The 14,992-nt window shown below is 45.0% G+C and overlaps 1 protein-coding gene across 1 annotated transcript in view; it reads left to right on the top strand.

Annotated features, from left to right (window-relative positions):
• Positions 1 to 14,992, top strand: part of RIN2 (Ras and Rab interactor 2) — a 93,107-nt gene that overhangs the window by 40,623 nt on the left and 37,492 nt on the right. The window contains exon 3 of the mRNA XM_074144267.1: positions 7,702 to 7,796. Within this exon, the coding sequence (XP_074000368.1) occupies positions 7,702 to 7,796 (95 nt within the window). The remainder of the gene's footprint in view (positions 1 to 7,701; positions 7,797 to 14,992) is intronic.

Below are 14,992 nucleotides of genomic sequence, written 5' to 3'. Positions count from 1 at the left end.
TAATGTTTAGGATAGGTTTGGTTAGGGAAGACTGTACTGGGCTGCTATGTGAATTCATGCTTTCTGAGTCATAATTATTATTTGGGTTTACAGTGGTTGCATTGTAGTTTCTTTAGAACTTACAGAGCCATGCTTTATCAGAAATAAACTCTGAAGAACTTAGCCATTTTTGCGTCTAATGCGATTTATCATGTTATATAAGGTTTCCCTTTAATTTGTTTTTTTTTTTTACTGTTAAATAATTCACCATCTGAGAAGATGTCGTACTTTCAAATACATTTTTTTTATGTAAATATCTTGTTTCTCTAGCATAGCAGATAATATCTATTTCATAGTCCTAAATAATCTGCCTCAGATTCCTTCAGATTACTTTTTAAGTCTTGGAGCTCATGTATGTTGTTTTACATTAACAGGGGCATCTGACAGATATATCTGTCCACTTCCATTGTATTTTCCTTTGGAAACTGCCTCTTGTGGTCTTGATTTCAAGTCTGTTGAAACCAATGGGTGAGTTTTCCTATTACTTTCAGCAAAATAGGAATCACACTCTTTATGAATAGAGAAATCTGGTTGAAGAATTCAAGTATTCTGAGCCTTCCACTGAGAAGGTGGCAGCCTTCTGCTGCTTCTTGTTTTCTCAGAGTTGGATCCTAATAATAATACACACCCAGGGTCTTTCCTGCATTTTACAGAAACATATTATTAACAGCTCACCTTGTATAATGCTATTCATGCAAGCATTGCATATGCTGTACAATGACCAGAAGTTTAATTGACCCTAAATACTTCAGAAATGACGTCATACAATCATGAGCGCACCTTATGTTATTTGGTAGAAAATTATTTGTCAGGTGCTGTTGTAACAGTATGCGTCAGTTAATTACAAGAATGCCTAAATGCTACAACCCCAGGAGGTCTGGGCTGTGGTGCTGGCACCTCATGATTGGAAAGCGGCTGCCGTTGCCCCTTCTGTCTTTGAAGCAGAAGCACATGCTTCCCGTGCTGCTTCTCGTGATAGCTGACGCCTCCATACTTCCAACCAGCTGCCAAAATCTCCCCCTTGCCATCCTTTACAGCTCCTATGAGTTGTTGGCACACATCCACTAGCTCCTGCAGCCTCGGTGGGATGTGCAGGCAGCATCCGGCTGGTGTCCTGTGCCCAGCCTGCATCCCGGCTCCCTGCCAGGATGCTCCAGCTCCAGGGCTGGGCAAACCAAACACCTGGTAGGCTTGGAGAGTTTGGGTGGAGCATTGACTCGGCCTCCCCTTCTTCCTGATCAGCTTGTCTGCATGGATGGTTGATTTCTTTGAAGAAGCCAGGGGGCTGCCAAGCAGTCTGTCTCCTGCTCTGCTTGAATCTTAAGGAAACAGCTGACATTTGAAGGAAGACTGTTGAGACACATCTGTTGCCAGGTGGAGCTGACATCCCTTCCAGCGGTTTGATGATAATCCCTTGAAAACAAATCATCAATTCCAGCTTGATTATTCTGAGACTGACTGTCTTCAAGATCCCTGGGTGATTTGCCTTAGGTTTTAACATACTCCATGCGACTGAAGGAGCTGGGAGTAATTCCTCTGGTTTCACGCTCTCCCTGGGCTCTTGGGAATCCCCCCCAGTCAGGCCCTGCAGTGGGGGGATCAGGCAGGTTGACCAGTGCATGTAGCATTAGTTATATCACTAATTCAACCAAAAGGCTGCTCAAGTGACCTTAAACAATATTGTATGCGGTAGAGCTCTTGCCCCTGTTTTCATCAGCAGATTGAATCCTGGCATAGTGTTTAATGTTGATCCTCAGGTAATGTTGAGCTTCAGGTAATAGTGATTTCCGTCACAAGTTCGTATTTTAAATGGTAACATATAGTTGCAGATCATTGTGAATCAGTTGCCATCTATAAGGAGACTCCAGGCCCTGACCCGTGTTGTGTGCTGGTAGCCAACTAGTGGTGGCTTCCTTCTGAGGTGGCTCCAGGCAAGGGGTGACAGGAAGCCTTACTATATTTACAGCTGACTAAATCGTTCCAATTTGTGACTACGTGGTGCTTGAAAAGCTTCACGCTCTCGCAGTGAATAGGAAGCATCTTCAGGGAACGCTGCGATTTAAAACTTAAAAACTGAGCCTTGCTTCATCCATTAGAAAAGTTTACTTTTTAGCCTTTACTTCAGGATGAAACACCGAAGGCAGTTCTGTTCCTGATGTGGCTGCATTCATGACTCTGCAGGTGATGTTAGAGTCTCTGTGGCTCTCTGGTGGGAAAAGAGAAAAGGCTGTAACCTGGTCAGTTCAAATAATAATTCAACTCCCAGTTGTGTTCGGGTGCAATTTTGGAAAGGTTTTAACAGCAGCGGAGAGGAAGGGCTGCATGCTCCCTTATTGCAGCAGTTGGGAGGTCAGGAGATCTGAAAACACTGGAAACTTCACAATAGACAGAGAATGAATTCTGCTGTACTTAGATAATCATAGAATCGTGGAATGCTTTGGATTGGAAGGGACCTCACAGATCATTGAGTTCCAACCCCGCCGCCATGGTCAGGGACACCTCTCACCGGACCAGGTTGCTCAAAACCCCATCCAGCCTGGCCTTGAACACCTCCAGGGATGGGGCATCCACAACTTCCCTGGGCAACCTGTTCCAGGGTCTCACCACCCTCAGAGTGAAAAATTTCTTCCTGATATCTAATCTAAATCTCCCCTCTTTCAGTTTGAAGCCATTACCCCTTGTCCTATCAGTCTACTCCCTGATCAAGAGTCCCACCCCATTTCTCCTGTATCCCCTTTTAGGTACCGGAAGGCTGCTATGAGGTCTCCCCAGAGCCTTCTCTTCTCCAGGCTGAACAACCCCAACTCTCTCAGCCTTTCCTTGTAGCATAGGTGTTCCAGTCCTCTGATTGTTCTTCGTGGCCCTCCGCTGGACCCATTCCAACAGGTCCATGTCCTTACTGTGCTGAGGACTCCAAAGCTGGACACAATATTCCAGGTGGGGTCTCATGAGCGCAGAGTAGAGGGGTAGAATCACCTCCCGTGACCTGCTGGCCACACTTCTCTTGATGCAGCCCAGGATGCGGTTGGCTTTCTGGGCTGCCAGCGCGCACTGCCGGCTCATGTTGAGCGAGCTTCTCATCCACCAACGCTCATTCAGCTGCCAGAGAGACTGAGAGGATTTCATCTGAGAAACCGGCTGTTTGGAGGCTAATAGAAAAGGTGGAAACTTAGTGCCTAGTGTGGCTGGGAAAAAAAAAAAACAGGATATTGCCTTAATTTTAAGTCAGTCTACTTCTTAATCTAAAAGTTCCATTTCCTGGCCCTGAAGTCAATTAAAATTTGTGAGTCTTGTGTTTGCATACTTGAAAAAGGGGCTAAGTTGAAACATACTGCTCCTTAATGGAAGGCAGGGAAGCACTGAGATGTATACCAAGATATGTAGGTAAAGGTGTGAATGATAAGATGTAAAAAAAAAAAAAAGGCAAATGGATGACTGTGCTGAGCAATTACGAGCTGTTTTAATGAACTGATGTGCTTCAGCAGAACCAAAAGGGACAAGGCAGCTACAAAAGCTGTCGGGACATAGTAAGACTCGCATCAGCAATGTGTACTTTACTTAGCAGTAACAACTTGTATGGTTGTGTTCGACTGCCTCATTGCACTTAGCAAACTTAATAATGAATGAAGGCTGGGAAAATTTAGCAGGTACTTAAAAGTGAATATTTTTTGCTTCTGGTTTGACATTGGAACACCTGCTCTTTAATAAAGAAACCCCCTTGGCTGTGTGTTCCGCTGTGAAGTGCCTTCAGTTACGAAATATTATTTTAATCCAGGAAGAGGAAAGCCTAATTTAAGTAACTGATAAGCTATAATTAAACCTGGAATGGGTTTTGTTCATCACAGGTGTGCTCTGCTTTTTCCGTAGTTGTCACACTCCTTATTTAGAAATGGCAAATTGTATATTTCTTTCTGAACATATATCTATTAGGGTTTTTTGACATGTTTCCTGTGTCTCGATAACAACAAGAAATTCATTGTGTCGGTATTTTAGGATACCATTAGTTTTTTAGAACTAACTTTAAGAAGGCACATTCCTGTTTGAAACTAATTGAATAGTCTGAGAGTGGTTATTGTAGCTAGAGACTGTTAATGTATTGCTCATCAGAGATTTAGGCCTAATAGAGCTGATCCTTCCATTCTTCTGCTTAGTCACAGCTTGGAAAAGAAATGCAATTTTTCTCTCTTTTTACACTTGTAGTCAACTAATTCAAAACAGAGAAGCTGACTATCTGACTGAATTAGTGTATCTCTACAGGTACAGAAGGATTGCTTTAAAAAAAAAATAAAAAAATTTAAAAGTTGGTTAAGTACATCAGCTGTAGTTTGGGTTTGTAGCCAAAGAATTTCCATAGATAAATTGATTTCTTTTTGTTTAAAACCTAAACGGCAATCCACATGATGGAAAAAAAAATGTGTTTAATTTTCATTCTTTTAATGCTTGACTTGAAATCTTGGCATGGCTTGTCATAACATCAGGTATTACTTTTAAAAGAAAAAATATTTGATTTAAATATCCTGGGAGTTGTTTCTTAGACCATCGCGTGCACGTGCCCGCTCTGAATACAGTGCATGATAAGGTTGTGCAGCTCTTTTTTTTCCCTGGGGGGGGGCAGGTAGTTGCTTTTTCATTAGTATGTGTCAGCCCAAAAGCATGTTTCCTGCTACTGAGTAGGTGGCTGGAAGACCTGAGTGGTCTGAATTCCAGGGGTGATCTGGTCAGATTGCAACGTTTTGGGTGGGTGATTCAGTTATTGGCTAGTTTGGGGTGCCTAAACCGGGATATAGGTTCTCTCTTCCAAGGTCAGCACAAACAGCCCAAAACTCTGGGCTATTTGCTGGGGTGGCTGAGCAATGGGGCATGATTTCACAGGGGAAATAATGGGATCTAGTGACTTGCTGAAACGGGCAGATGGACTCCCAGCCTGGTGCTGTCCTCTGTCTCCTTGTGTCTACACTGGAGCTTGTCTGACCCCCTCAGAGATTAGGTTCACGTCATTAAGCCAGCAAAAAACCTAATCAAAATACAAAGTGAAAAAGCTTTCCAACCTTTTTGCAAGCTGAACCGGCTAAAAGGGCTCGAGGAACAGCCAAGCCAGCCCAAGTGAAGAAGTGGAACATCCCTGTTCAGGGGCAGCACACCATAGCATGGAACTCCCCCTCCATCACAGAATCATGGAATTGTCAGAGTTGGAAGGAACCTCTAGAGATCATCTAGCCCAACTCCCCTGCTAAAGCAGGGTTGCCCAGAGCACATCACTCAGGACTGCATCCAGGCGGGTCTTGAAGATCTCCAGAGAAGGGGACTCCACAACCTCCCTGGGCAGCCTGTTCCAGGGCTCTGGCACCCTCACCGGAAAGAAGTTCTTCTTCATATTTAAATGGAACTTCCCATGTTCCAGCTTGTGCCCGTTGCCCCTCGTCCTGTCACTGGGAACCACTGAAAAGAGTCCGGCTCCGTCATCCTTCAACGCACCCGTTAGGTACTTGTAAACATAGATAAGGTCTCCCCTCAGCCTTCTCTTCTCCAGGCTAAAGAGCCCCAGCTCTTTGAGCCTTTCCTTGTAAGGGAGATGCTCCAATCCCTTAATCATCTTAGTTGCCCTTCTCTGGATTCTCTCCAGTAGTTCCCTGTCTCTCTTGAACTGGGGAGCCCAGAACTGGACACAGTATTCCAGTTGTGGCCTCACCAGTGCCGAGTAGAGGGGGAGAATGACCTCCCTCGACCTACTGGCCACAGTCTTCCCTACGCAGCCCAGGATCCCATTGGCCCTCTTGGCAACAAGGGCACATTGCTGGCTCATGGATAGTTTGCTATCCACCAGGACGTCCAGATCCTTCTCCTCAGTAGTGCTTTCCAGAAGATCCATCCCTAACCTATATTGGTGCCTGGGGTTCTTCCTCCCCAGGTGCAGCACCCTACACTTGCCCTTGTTGAACCTCATGAGGTTCTTCTCTGCCCAGCTCTCCAGCCTGTCCAGGTTGCGCTGGATGGCGGCACAGCCCTCTGGAGTGTCGGCCAGCCTTCCCAGTTTGGTATCATCAGTGAACTTGCTGAGGATACACTCTGTCCCCTCGTCCAGGTCATTGATGAATGTGTTGAGAATTGAAACTGTATTGCTTTTCAGAGGATTGCAAGAAAGAAAAAAAAAAAAAAATGCATTAATGCATAATGCTCGCATGATGATGCGAGGGCGGTGGAGGCTTTAAAAAGAGAAAAAAACAATGCAGTGTGATCTGCAGGATGGAGTCAGCCGTGTACTGGCTGGAACCTGGTACTGCTCTCTGAGCACCCAGGTCAAAGCTTCCCTCTAGGCTGATGCTGCTGCCCGCAGCCACTGTCAGATGCACCTGACGACACAAGGGTGGCCCAATGAGGCTCATCCCACGGCAGTGGCACGTGTGTTTTTCACGGTGTAAAGCCGATGTGGGGGCTGGATGAGTTTTCCTGCGGCTCTTTTCCGGAGGTGCTGTTTGGTGGGGGTGCCAAGTGTGCAGCGAGGTGCGAGGCTGCTCCATCGGGACATACACGCGTTCCTCCTGCTGCTCTTTCTCATGGTCAGGAAGGCATTGCTCACATCTCACCACGGTGACTCAGGGGGTGTTTGAGAGTCAGCAGGTGGAAGATCTGTGTAAAACTGTAGTGCTGGTGGTACAGCACAGCTGGGAGCTCTGACCTTGGCAGAAAGAAGCCTATGGTACGAGCGTAGTGTGTGCTAATTCATCCTTACTTAAGCTATACTTAATGGAGTTGGCTTATTTTAAGCAAGCTGTTTTTACTTGGTCTGCCAGGGTTTTTGTTTGTTTGCTCGGAGGTGCCGGGGTGGTGGTAGAGGAGGTGGCATCCCTGCGAACAGGAGAGAGGGACCGTCGCCAGCATTTATATACTGTCATGGTGCGGCGCGTCAGGCAAACGTGATGCAGTTGCCGCAAAGAATGTCCAAGGCGGCATGGCATGCCTTGCAAACTTCATAGTTGGTTTCTGCTCCACAAAATGCTTCCCAGACATCTGGCTAGCAAATGCTGTATTTCTCGGGATACAGCCCTCGTGCTAATCTCGACCGATTTTAAAATGAGTTCTTGCCTCTTGTGTCCAAAATTAGGATTGTGTTCCACCTGAGCTGAAGTGTTATAAGGCAGTTCTCTTTTAATTGAGTTGTTCTGTTCGAGTGCAGTCCAAGACCTAATGTGAAAAGCAGCCACCCATTTCCTTCTTGCTTTGTTACTTTTCATCCACCAAAATATCGTAATGCTGGCTCAGTGTCCCTTCTGAAATAACTCTTGCAGATGGAACTCTTCTAATTGTATTTTTTTTCTTTTTTTTATTTGAGAAAGCAAATGCTACAAATGATCGAATCATTTAGTTCTTTTAAGCTGTTGTATAGTATGCTGAGGCTGCAGATTTTAATATATTTAAACAAAAAAGCTAGCCAACCTGGAAGGTTTTGTACTGGCACAAAACAGGAATTATTCTTCCTCTGAGAACGATTGTAAGTGGCCCCAAGACTTACTTTTTCCTTTGAAAGGGGAAGTCCAAATAGGATGCGATTTAAAAAAAAAAAAAAAAAAAAAGTTTGTAATCTCTGGTGACTAAACTTGCCCGGGCTGCTTTTCCACGCCTCTTCCACTCGCTTGACGTCATACTATTTTTGTCCCTTTCTAGCTCATTGACACAATTGCCTCAGAAATCGGAGAACTGAAACAGGAGATGGTACAGACAGATCTCACAGTGGAAGATGAATCTGCCGATTTGCGAAGGTGATTAAAATGTTTATTTTCACGGTTCCTGGAGGTGTACTTGACAGGAATGTTTTCACTGTGCTCTCTTCTTGGGTGGCTTCTGTCCTAGCGCTTCTCGTCCTAGCGACATAGGGGGTGTGGATAATCTTGCTCTTGATTCAAGGAGTTTGCCTTTGTGCGGGTGGAGTGCCCAGAGATTCAGTTGCTCTGTGTATTTGCCTTAATATCTTCTAAAAGCAACTGAACTTCACTTCTGCTTCCATGTTACAAACCTTGGGTGTTGATGAATGTCTCCAACAGGAAACTACTGATGTTATTCCCATTGTCTATGGCAATGAGCTTTGCTTTCACGCTGGAAAAAACTAAAAACGTCCATTGCTTCAAGTGGCTCTGTGAAGATTCAGCACACAATAACATGATTTCTTTCTTTTTCTCAGGTTAGGAAGTAAAATATTAACTGTTACGAGGTGATGCTTTTGTGGGTTGTGTGCTCACTTATATGTGAGTATCTTGCACGTGAAAAAGAAAAGTGATTGAGTAAATGGAGGCATTTCCTTAACCTTGAAATGTTTTGAGATGCATTTTACAGTGCAGATAAAAGTTCTGGCTTTTTAAAATAGTTCATGCTGTGTAGGTATGGACTGTGGAAATTTGTAATGTTAAACTTGTACCTGTAAGTGGGCATAGTGGGACACCAGCGTTTTGGCTTTGCATGGCAGTTGTGCTTGATTGGCAGCATCTGTTAAATTGACATCTGGAGGATATTCGATGTTTTAATCACTGTGTTAACAGGAGAACACATTTTTATACTTATTTTTGAAATATTTTGTTGCAAGAGGAAAGCAACCAAGGCAGGCGTTTCCTTTTATCTGACTGCACGAGCTGGGCCAGCTCTGGAGCTGTTGGGCTTTGTTCTTCGTTAACTCACTGCCTTGAAGTGGATAATAGTATGTTAATTAGAATTACACCCATATTTTTTAGCTTTTTTTTTTTTTCCTTGCTATAAATACTATAATGTGTTTATAAATGCTATAAAGTGTTTGAAATGTGCTAACACTTAGTACAATACATATTTAAATTATTTAAATGAAACATTGAGCAGCACTTTTGTTGCCCAAGTGGTAAAGAACCTAAGATATATGAACTAATTAAGGTCCTTGGCTATGCTCCTGGTTGCATATTATTTAAGTTGTAAAGCTTTTGAAAGCACAGCTTTTTTTACAGGGGTGGAAAGGATACTTTCTCCATTTCGGTGGATTCAGCTAATTAATTTCAACGATCATTAACTAATTTCCAGTTAAGAAAAAGCTTCTTTTATCTATGAATATACCATATGCGCGAAGGACTAAGATCTACTAGTTCTAAAATCTTGATGGAAATACTTAGCTGGAAACAGTCAATTAAATCTCCCAATTTTACAGATCCGGGGGACTTCTTAACTGATTTTTTTTTTTCTTTTACGGATTTTTTTCACTGAATTTGTTAATTTTGAGTGAAAAATATATTTCTATTAAAATATTAACATTAAAAAGTGAATAAAGCAATTTCCATGACTACTTAACTGAATTCGATCTCATATTGAAATAACAGCCATCCAATATGAAAAGAAATTGATTCCTTTCTGTCACTTCTAAGGTGATAAATGTAAAATACAAAATCTAAATATATGAATTGGACTAGATGATATCTAGAGGTCCCTTCCAACTCTGACAATTCCGTGATTCCGTGAATTAAGGTCAATTTTTGCCTGACTACATAATTCTGGACTGTGTGCTTCTATGTATGGAAGAAGTTGTATCAAAGTTGGTGTAAATTGTTGTAAGTTGTGTAAGTTGGTGTAAATCTTGGACTCGATGATCCCAAGGGTCTCTTCCAACCTGGATGATTCTATGATTCTAAATTATATAAATAGTTGTGCACTGATATCTTTTGCTTATATAGAACTACAGAGCAAGGTGACAGTAGTGTCAACTAAAGTTTTTGGGAGTTCTTGTTTAAACTACACTTCCCACAAGGATGTGTTTACTGTCATAATTTTATTTCTTTGTGGTTAATTTAAAACTTCATAATTAATGTAGGTTGCCTTTCTTACTGTGTGCTCTGCTGTTCAGAAGTTTGGTATCTTGATGCGGGTTTTGGATCTGCATCTAGAGAAATGTGAGCTAAAAGGAACGTTTTATTTTTCTTGCTTGTTTTTCACCTGGACATATATCCGCGTGCACTCAGGACAGTTTTAGAAAGGTAGCAGTCGCAAAGAGCTTCCAACTGTATTCAGAAACAGAAGTACATGGAATCACCTGTCTGTGACTGTAGTGTTGTGGCGTGGGGGGGTGGGTTGGTTGGTTTTGTTGTTCTGTTTCTGGTCAGTTGGGTGTTTTGGGTTTTTTTTGTGGTTGTGTGAAGACTTTTTCAGGTTCATACTCCTCTCTCTAGTTACGTTTTCACTGAATTTCACTGAATTTTTAGAGTTGGAAGGGACCATAAAGATCATCTAGTCCAACTCCCCTGCCGAAGCAGGATTGCCCAGAGCATGTCAGAGCATGTTACTCAGGACTGCATCCAGGCGGGTCTTGAAAATCTCCAAAGAAGGGGACTCCACACCCTCCCTGGGCAGCCTGTTCCAGGGCTCTGGCACCCTCACCGGAAAGAAGTTTCTTCTCATATTTGAGTGGAACCTCCTATGTTCCAGCTTGTGCCCGTTGCCCCTCATCCTGTCACTGGGAACCACTGAAAAGAGTCCGGCTCCATCCTCCTTCAACCCACCCTTTAGACACTTATAAGCATTGATAAGGTCTCCCCTCAGCCTTCTCTTCTCCAGGCTAAAGAGTCCCAGCTCTCTCAGCCTTTCTTCATAAGGGAGATGCTCCAATCCTTGAATCATTTTTTTGGGCTTTGTCTCCCCTTTTTTACTTTTATGGCCTGAGTAATATTGAGAACGGTTCGAGTAACTGGGCCTGTGACTTTGGGTTGTAAGCGTGTAAAAGCCAGGCAAAAAAAGAGGCTTGTGAAAATGTGTATTAAGTGGGACACTCATATCATCAGTGTCCATACTCCACAGTGTTTGATGCCTGGACTTTTTTCCATTGGGGACACATATCTCAGTCATGCAGATGAGTGGAGTTGTCAGAAAAGGGGCATAAATGGGATAAATTTCTGAGCTGCGCTGTACTGGTGAACTTTGGTGGGGGGGGAAACGAGAGCTTCTGCAGGCAGCGGCAGCCCAGGTCGTGTAGGATGGGGGAGCACACGTGGTGTGGCTGGTGGCAAACGGATGGTTTTTTAGGAGACCCCCAGTCTCCCTGGAGAGCCCTCGGACCCCTGCATGTCTGTTGTCTCTGTGAATGACGGTGAGGGGGAAAAAGCCTGCTGCTGTCCCTCTGCAGGGAAGGCTGTAAAGCCCCAGCCTTCCTGGAATGTTTGGTGCCTGCGAAGTGATTCAGGGATCATTCAGCAGGATCAGCTGCTGGTGGTGGCAGCTGTAGCAGCTTATTCCCTTCCTGCTTTGTTACCATGACAGAAACAAGGGCAGAACTTTGCTCCCTCTTTTGCACTGAACAGCACTCAGGCTTGTCTCCTACGTTTTTCCATAGCAGCTATTAACTTAGAGTCATCTTCTCTTCTGTGTCTTGCACAGTGAGTTGCTTCTGTTGATAGGCAGGCAAGTATTCACAGAATCACAGAATCTTCATGGTTGGAAGGGACCTCTGAGATCATCGAGTCCAACCATACACACACGTACATACAACCAGACCCCCACAATCTTGGGCACTAGAGCATGCCTTGAAGTGCCACGTCTACACGTTTCTTAAATACCTCCAGGGATGGCGACTCCACCACCTCCCTGGGCAGGCTGTTCCAGTGCCTGACCACCCTCTCAGTAAAGTCATTCTGCCTAATATCTAATCTAAACCTCCCCTGCCCCAACTTCACACCGTTTCCTCTGCTCCTGTCATGATTCCCTTGGGAGAAGAGGCCAACACCCTCCTCTCTACAACGTCCTTTCAGGGAGTTGTAGAGGGCAATGAGGTCTCCCCTCAGCCTCCTCTTCTCCAAACTAAACATGCCCAGTTCCCTCAGCCTCTCCTCCTATGACTTGTTCTCCAGACCCCTCACCAGCTTGGTGGCTCTCCTCTGGACACGCTCCAGCAGCTCAATGTCCTTCCTGTAGTGAGGGGCCCAGAACTGAACACAGCACTCGAGGGGAGGCCTCACCAGTGCCCAGTCCAGAGGCACCATCACTGCCCTACTCCTGCTGGCCACGCTGTTCCTGATCCAGGCCAGGATGCCGTTGGCCTTCTTGGCCACCTGGGCACACTGCTGGCTCATGTTCAGCCGGCTGTCCACCAACACCCCCAGGTCCTGTTCTGCTGGGCAGCTTTCCAGCCACTCTGCCCCAAGCCTGTAGCGTTGCCTGGGGTTGTTGTGACGGAAATGCAGGACCCGGCACTTGGCCTTATTGAGCCTCATCCCATTGGCCTTGGCCCATTGATCCAACCTGTCCAGGTCCCTCTGTAGAGCCTTCTGACCCTCAAGCAGATCAACACTCCCACCATTCAACAACCTTTTCCCCAGCTGCTTTGTCCCGTCCCTTCAGCTGTAACAGGATGGAGAAGAAAGTGACAGTCCGACTGCTGGGGAGTGCAGGTAATGCTCAACAGAGGCTTCACGCCCTCTCCCAGCTCATTCTCACTGTGACTGTACAGGCCAGGCACGTGTGATTAAGGCCTGCTAGACTGCAGGATTTACAGAAATCCAGGCACTTCTGCAGTGAGGATTCCAATGGGGTTAACTGTGGGGAGCCTTTGGTGGGACTGGAGTAAGGTTCACGCTCATCTGCAATTTTAGAAAGATTCCCTTTACCTGCCTATCGCCATTCTTTTTGTCCTTTCTTTTGAAACAAGAGGAATGTTCCTTCCTGCTGCGTAACGGTGGAGTGGGAGAGCAATGAATCTTGTGTTTTGCAAACCTTTGCACCGTGGCAAAGAGTTGGCAGCAAGGCGTGTTAAGCGCTGGGGAGATGCTGAGCATCCTACTGCCATGGGCAAGGAGCAGACCACCTCTTTTCTCTCTCTGTCTTCCCCCCTCCCCCTGGGTAACATGGTCCTGGTGTGCAAGTACCCAAAAAACAGAGGCCAATCCAGGCCAAAAATGGAGTGAGGAAATGTGGACGTATTCAAGTGCAAGTTAAAGTCCGTATCTTCATTATAGTATCAAACCTGGCCTCTCACTGTGATCCTCCCCCTGACTAGGGAGCGCAGCTGGGATGATAAGCTAAACCCAAGGTTGCTTTTTCATTTGGGCTGATAACCAGCCTTCTCCATAGTGTGGGAGCAGACTGAATCCCTTAAGTGTTCATGGTCACCTAGGTCCTTCCTACAACTCCTCTCATGCCCTCAGAAGGGTGGGTGAGCTCTGCCATAGAGAGGGGTGTGCATGTGTTTGTGTAAATCCTACAGCAGCTGGTTGAGTTTAATTCAACAGAGGAAACCCATGGAACAGCGTTGGTGACCCTGATAGGATGTTGCAGGCAAGCTGGATGCACCTTCACTGTGTCTGTAATTCCAAAGAGAGAAAAGTCCATTCCTCGGGACAGAGTGTTTGTCCATGCAGGAGGTTGGCGGTAGTTTCAGAGAGCGGATCTGCTCATTGTCCCAAGTCTCACCAAAAAATGGGAGAAACATTAAAAGCTTAGGTTTTACAAGGTTCTAGAGCAAGAGGCATAGGTAGGATTCGAAGACACCAAAAGAAAATTGCTGTGGTGAGCGGGAGGGCAGGAGCATTTGCTTCACAGATACACGATCGAGGTATATGTTACAGCCCTGTGGGGATGAGGATCATCCCGGTTACAGGCTTCAACCTGTTCCTTGTCCTTTATACTGTGAGCTAAGTCTAATCAAGATGCAGCACAGCATTGTTTATCTTGGCAGATACTTCTGTTTGCTTCCCACAGGCCTAGGGGTTTTCTCAAGTCAAAGGAAACTTGCACGGATCATGTATTTTCTTCAATTCATTGTGAGTTGCGTTTGAAACTCCTCTCCCACTGGAGAGGAACCAGTGTAGTACCCCTGCATTAAAGTAGACCATCCGTGGAGGTTGATTTGTGTTTCGATTTTGAGTTTAATGTGACCTAGTCAGATTGCCTTTTAGTGGGAGTCACTGTAAAAAATGAAAGAAAAAAGAAAAAGGGGGGGGGGGGGAAACCAAACAAAAACCCCTCAAACCCTCAAAAGTAAAACCAGGAGATAAATTTAATTGTTGCGTAATATACAGCACATTTTGCTGGCGTTCTTATTCTGTACACCTGAATTAATCAGGTGATTGTGAGGAATTCAAATGTTTCTTCTTTCCATGCTGTTGTTTACAAAGAAGTTACACACACATCTCAGTCCCAAATAAATATACAGTCTGTCTCGAAGACATGACAAGCTTCAAGAACTCCCACGTGTCAGGGATATATGTTTAGCACCCAGATCATTAATTAAAATAATTTTAAGAATAAAAGCCAAACTCAGGCTGTGATGCTCAGTAGGGCTAGACCATTGTAAATCGGCTGTCAGAGCGGATCAATGGACTTTTGACTGTGTTTTACCTCCTGGAATTTGGGAAATGGCTTCCTGTAGGTTGTATGGGGCGTGCCAGATACGGGGTTTTTTCCAAGCGATGCCGTTGCCAGAGTTCATCAGGTCTGATCTTTCTCTCTGCCTCTTTTACTTGGATAGAAAATAAATTTTTTTTGAAGTGTTGTTTGTTCCTAGTTTACCTTCCTGCAGATTGCAGTAACGTACTAGTACTGATGCGGTGCTGGGGGATACGGTGTAGGGGAGAACTTTGTAGAGTAGGGAAGATGGTTGGACTCGATGATCCCAAGGGTCTTTTCCAACCTGAACGATTCTATGATTCTATGATCCAGCTGCGGTGCGTGGGGGTCATTTGAACTGGTAGTGGTTAGGAGTGGCAGAAGGTCTCATCAAGATCAGGTACTTGTAATCTTTGGCTTATTTCTTGAGGGGGCAGAAGTAGCTGCAAGAAGGAGGTGCGCGTGTATCTAGATCAGTAAGGTGTGGGCTCACCCGTTGCATTCCTCCTTGGATCTCAGCAGGTGGGAGGGACTGTGCATACAAGTATCTGGAGGTTCCGAAAACCTGACAGCTCCCTATTCAAATGAATCTTCCGATTTATATCCGTTTGGGTGTGTTTGGCAACCTTAATCTAGC

The sequence above is a fragment of the Numenius arquata genome, chromosome 2 (genome assembly GCF_964106895.1).
Source record: "Numenius arquata chromosome 2, bNumArq3.hap1.1, whole genome shotgun sequence".
NCBI classification, from domain to species: Eukaryota; Metazoa; Chordata; class Aves; order Charadriiformes; family Scolopacidae; genus Numenius; species Numenius arquata.
The sequence above is the reverse complement of the archived record's forward strand: the minus strand, read 5'-3'. Positions and strand labels throughout refer to the sequence as shown.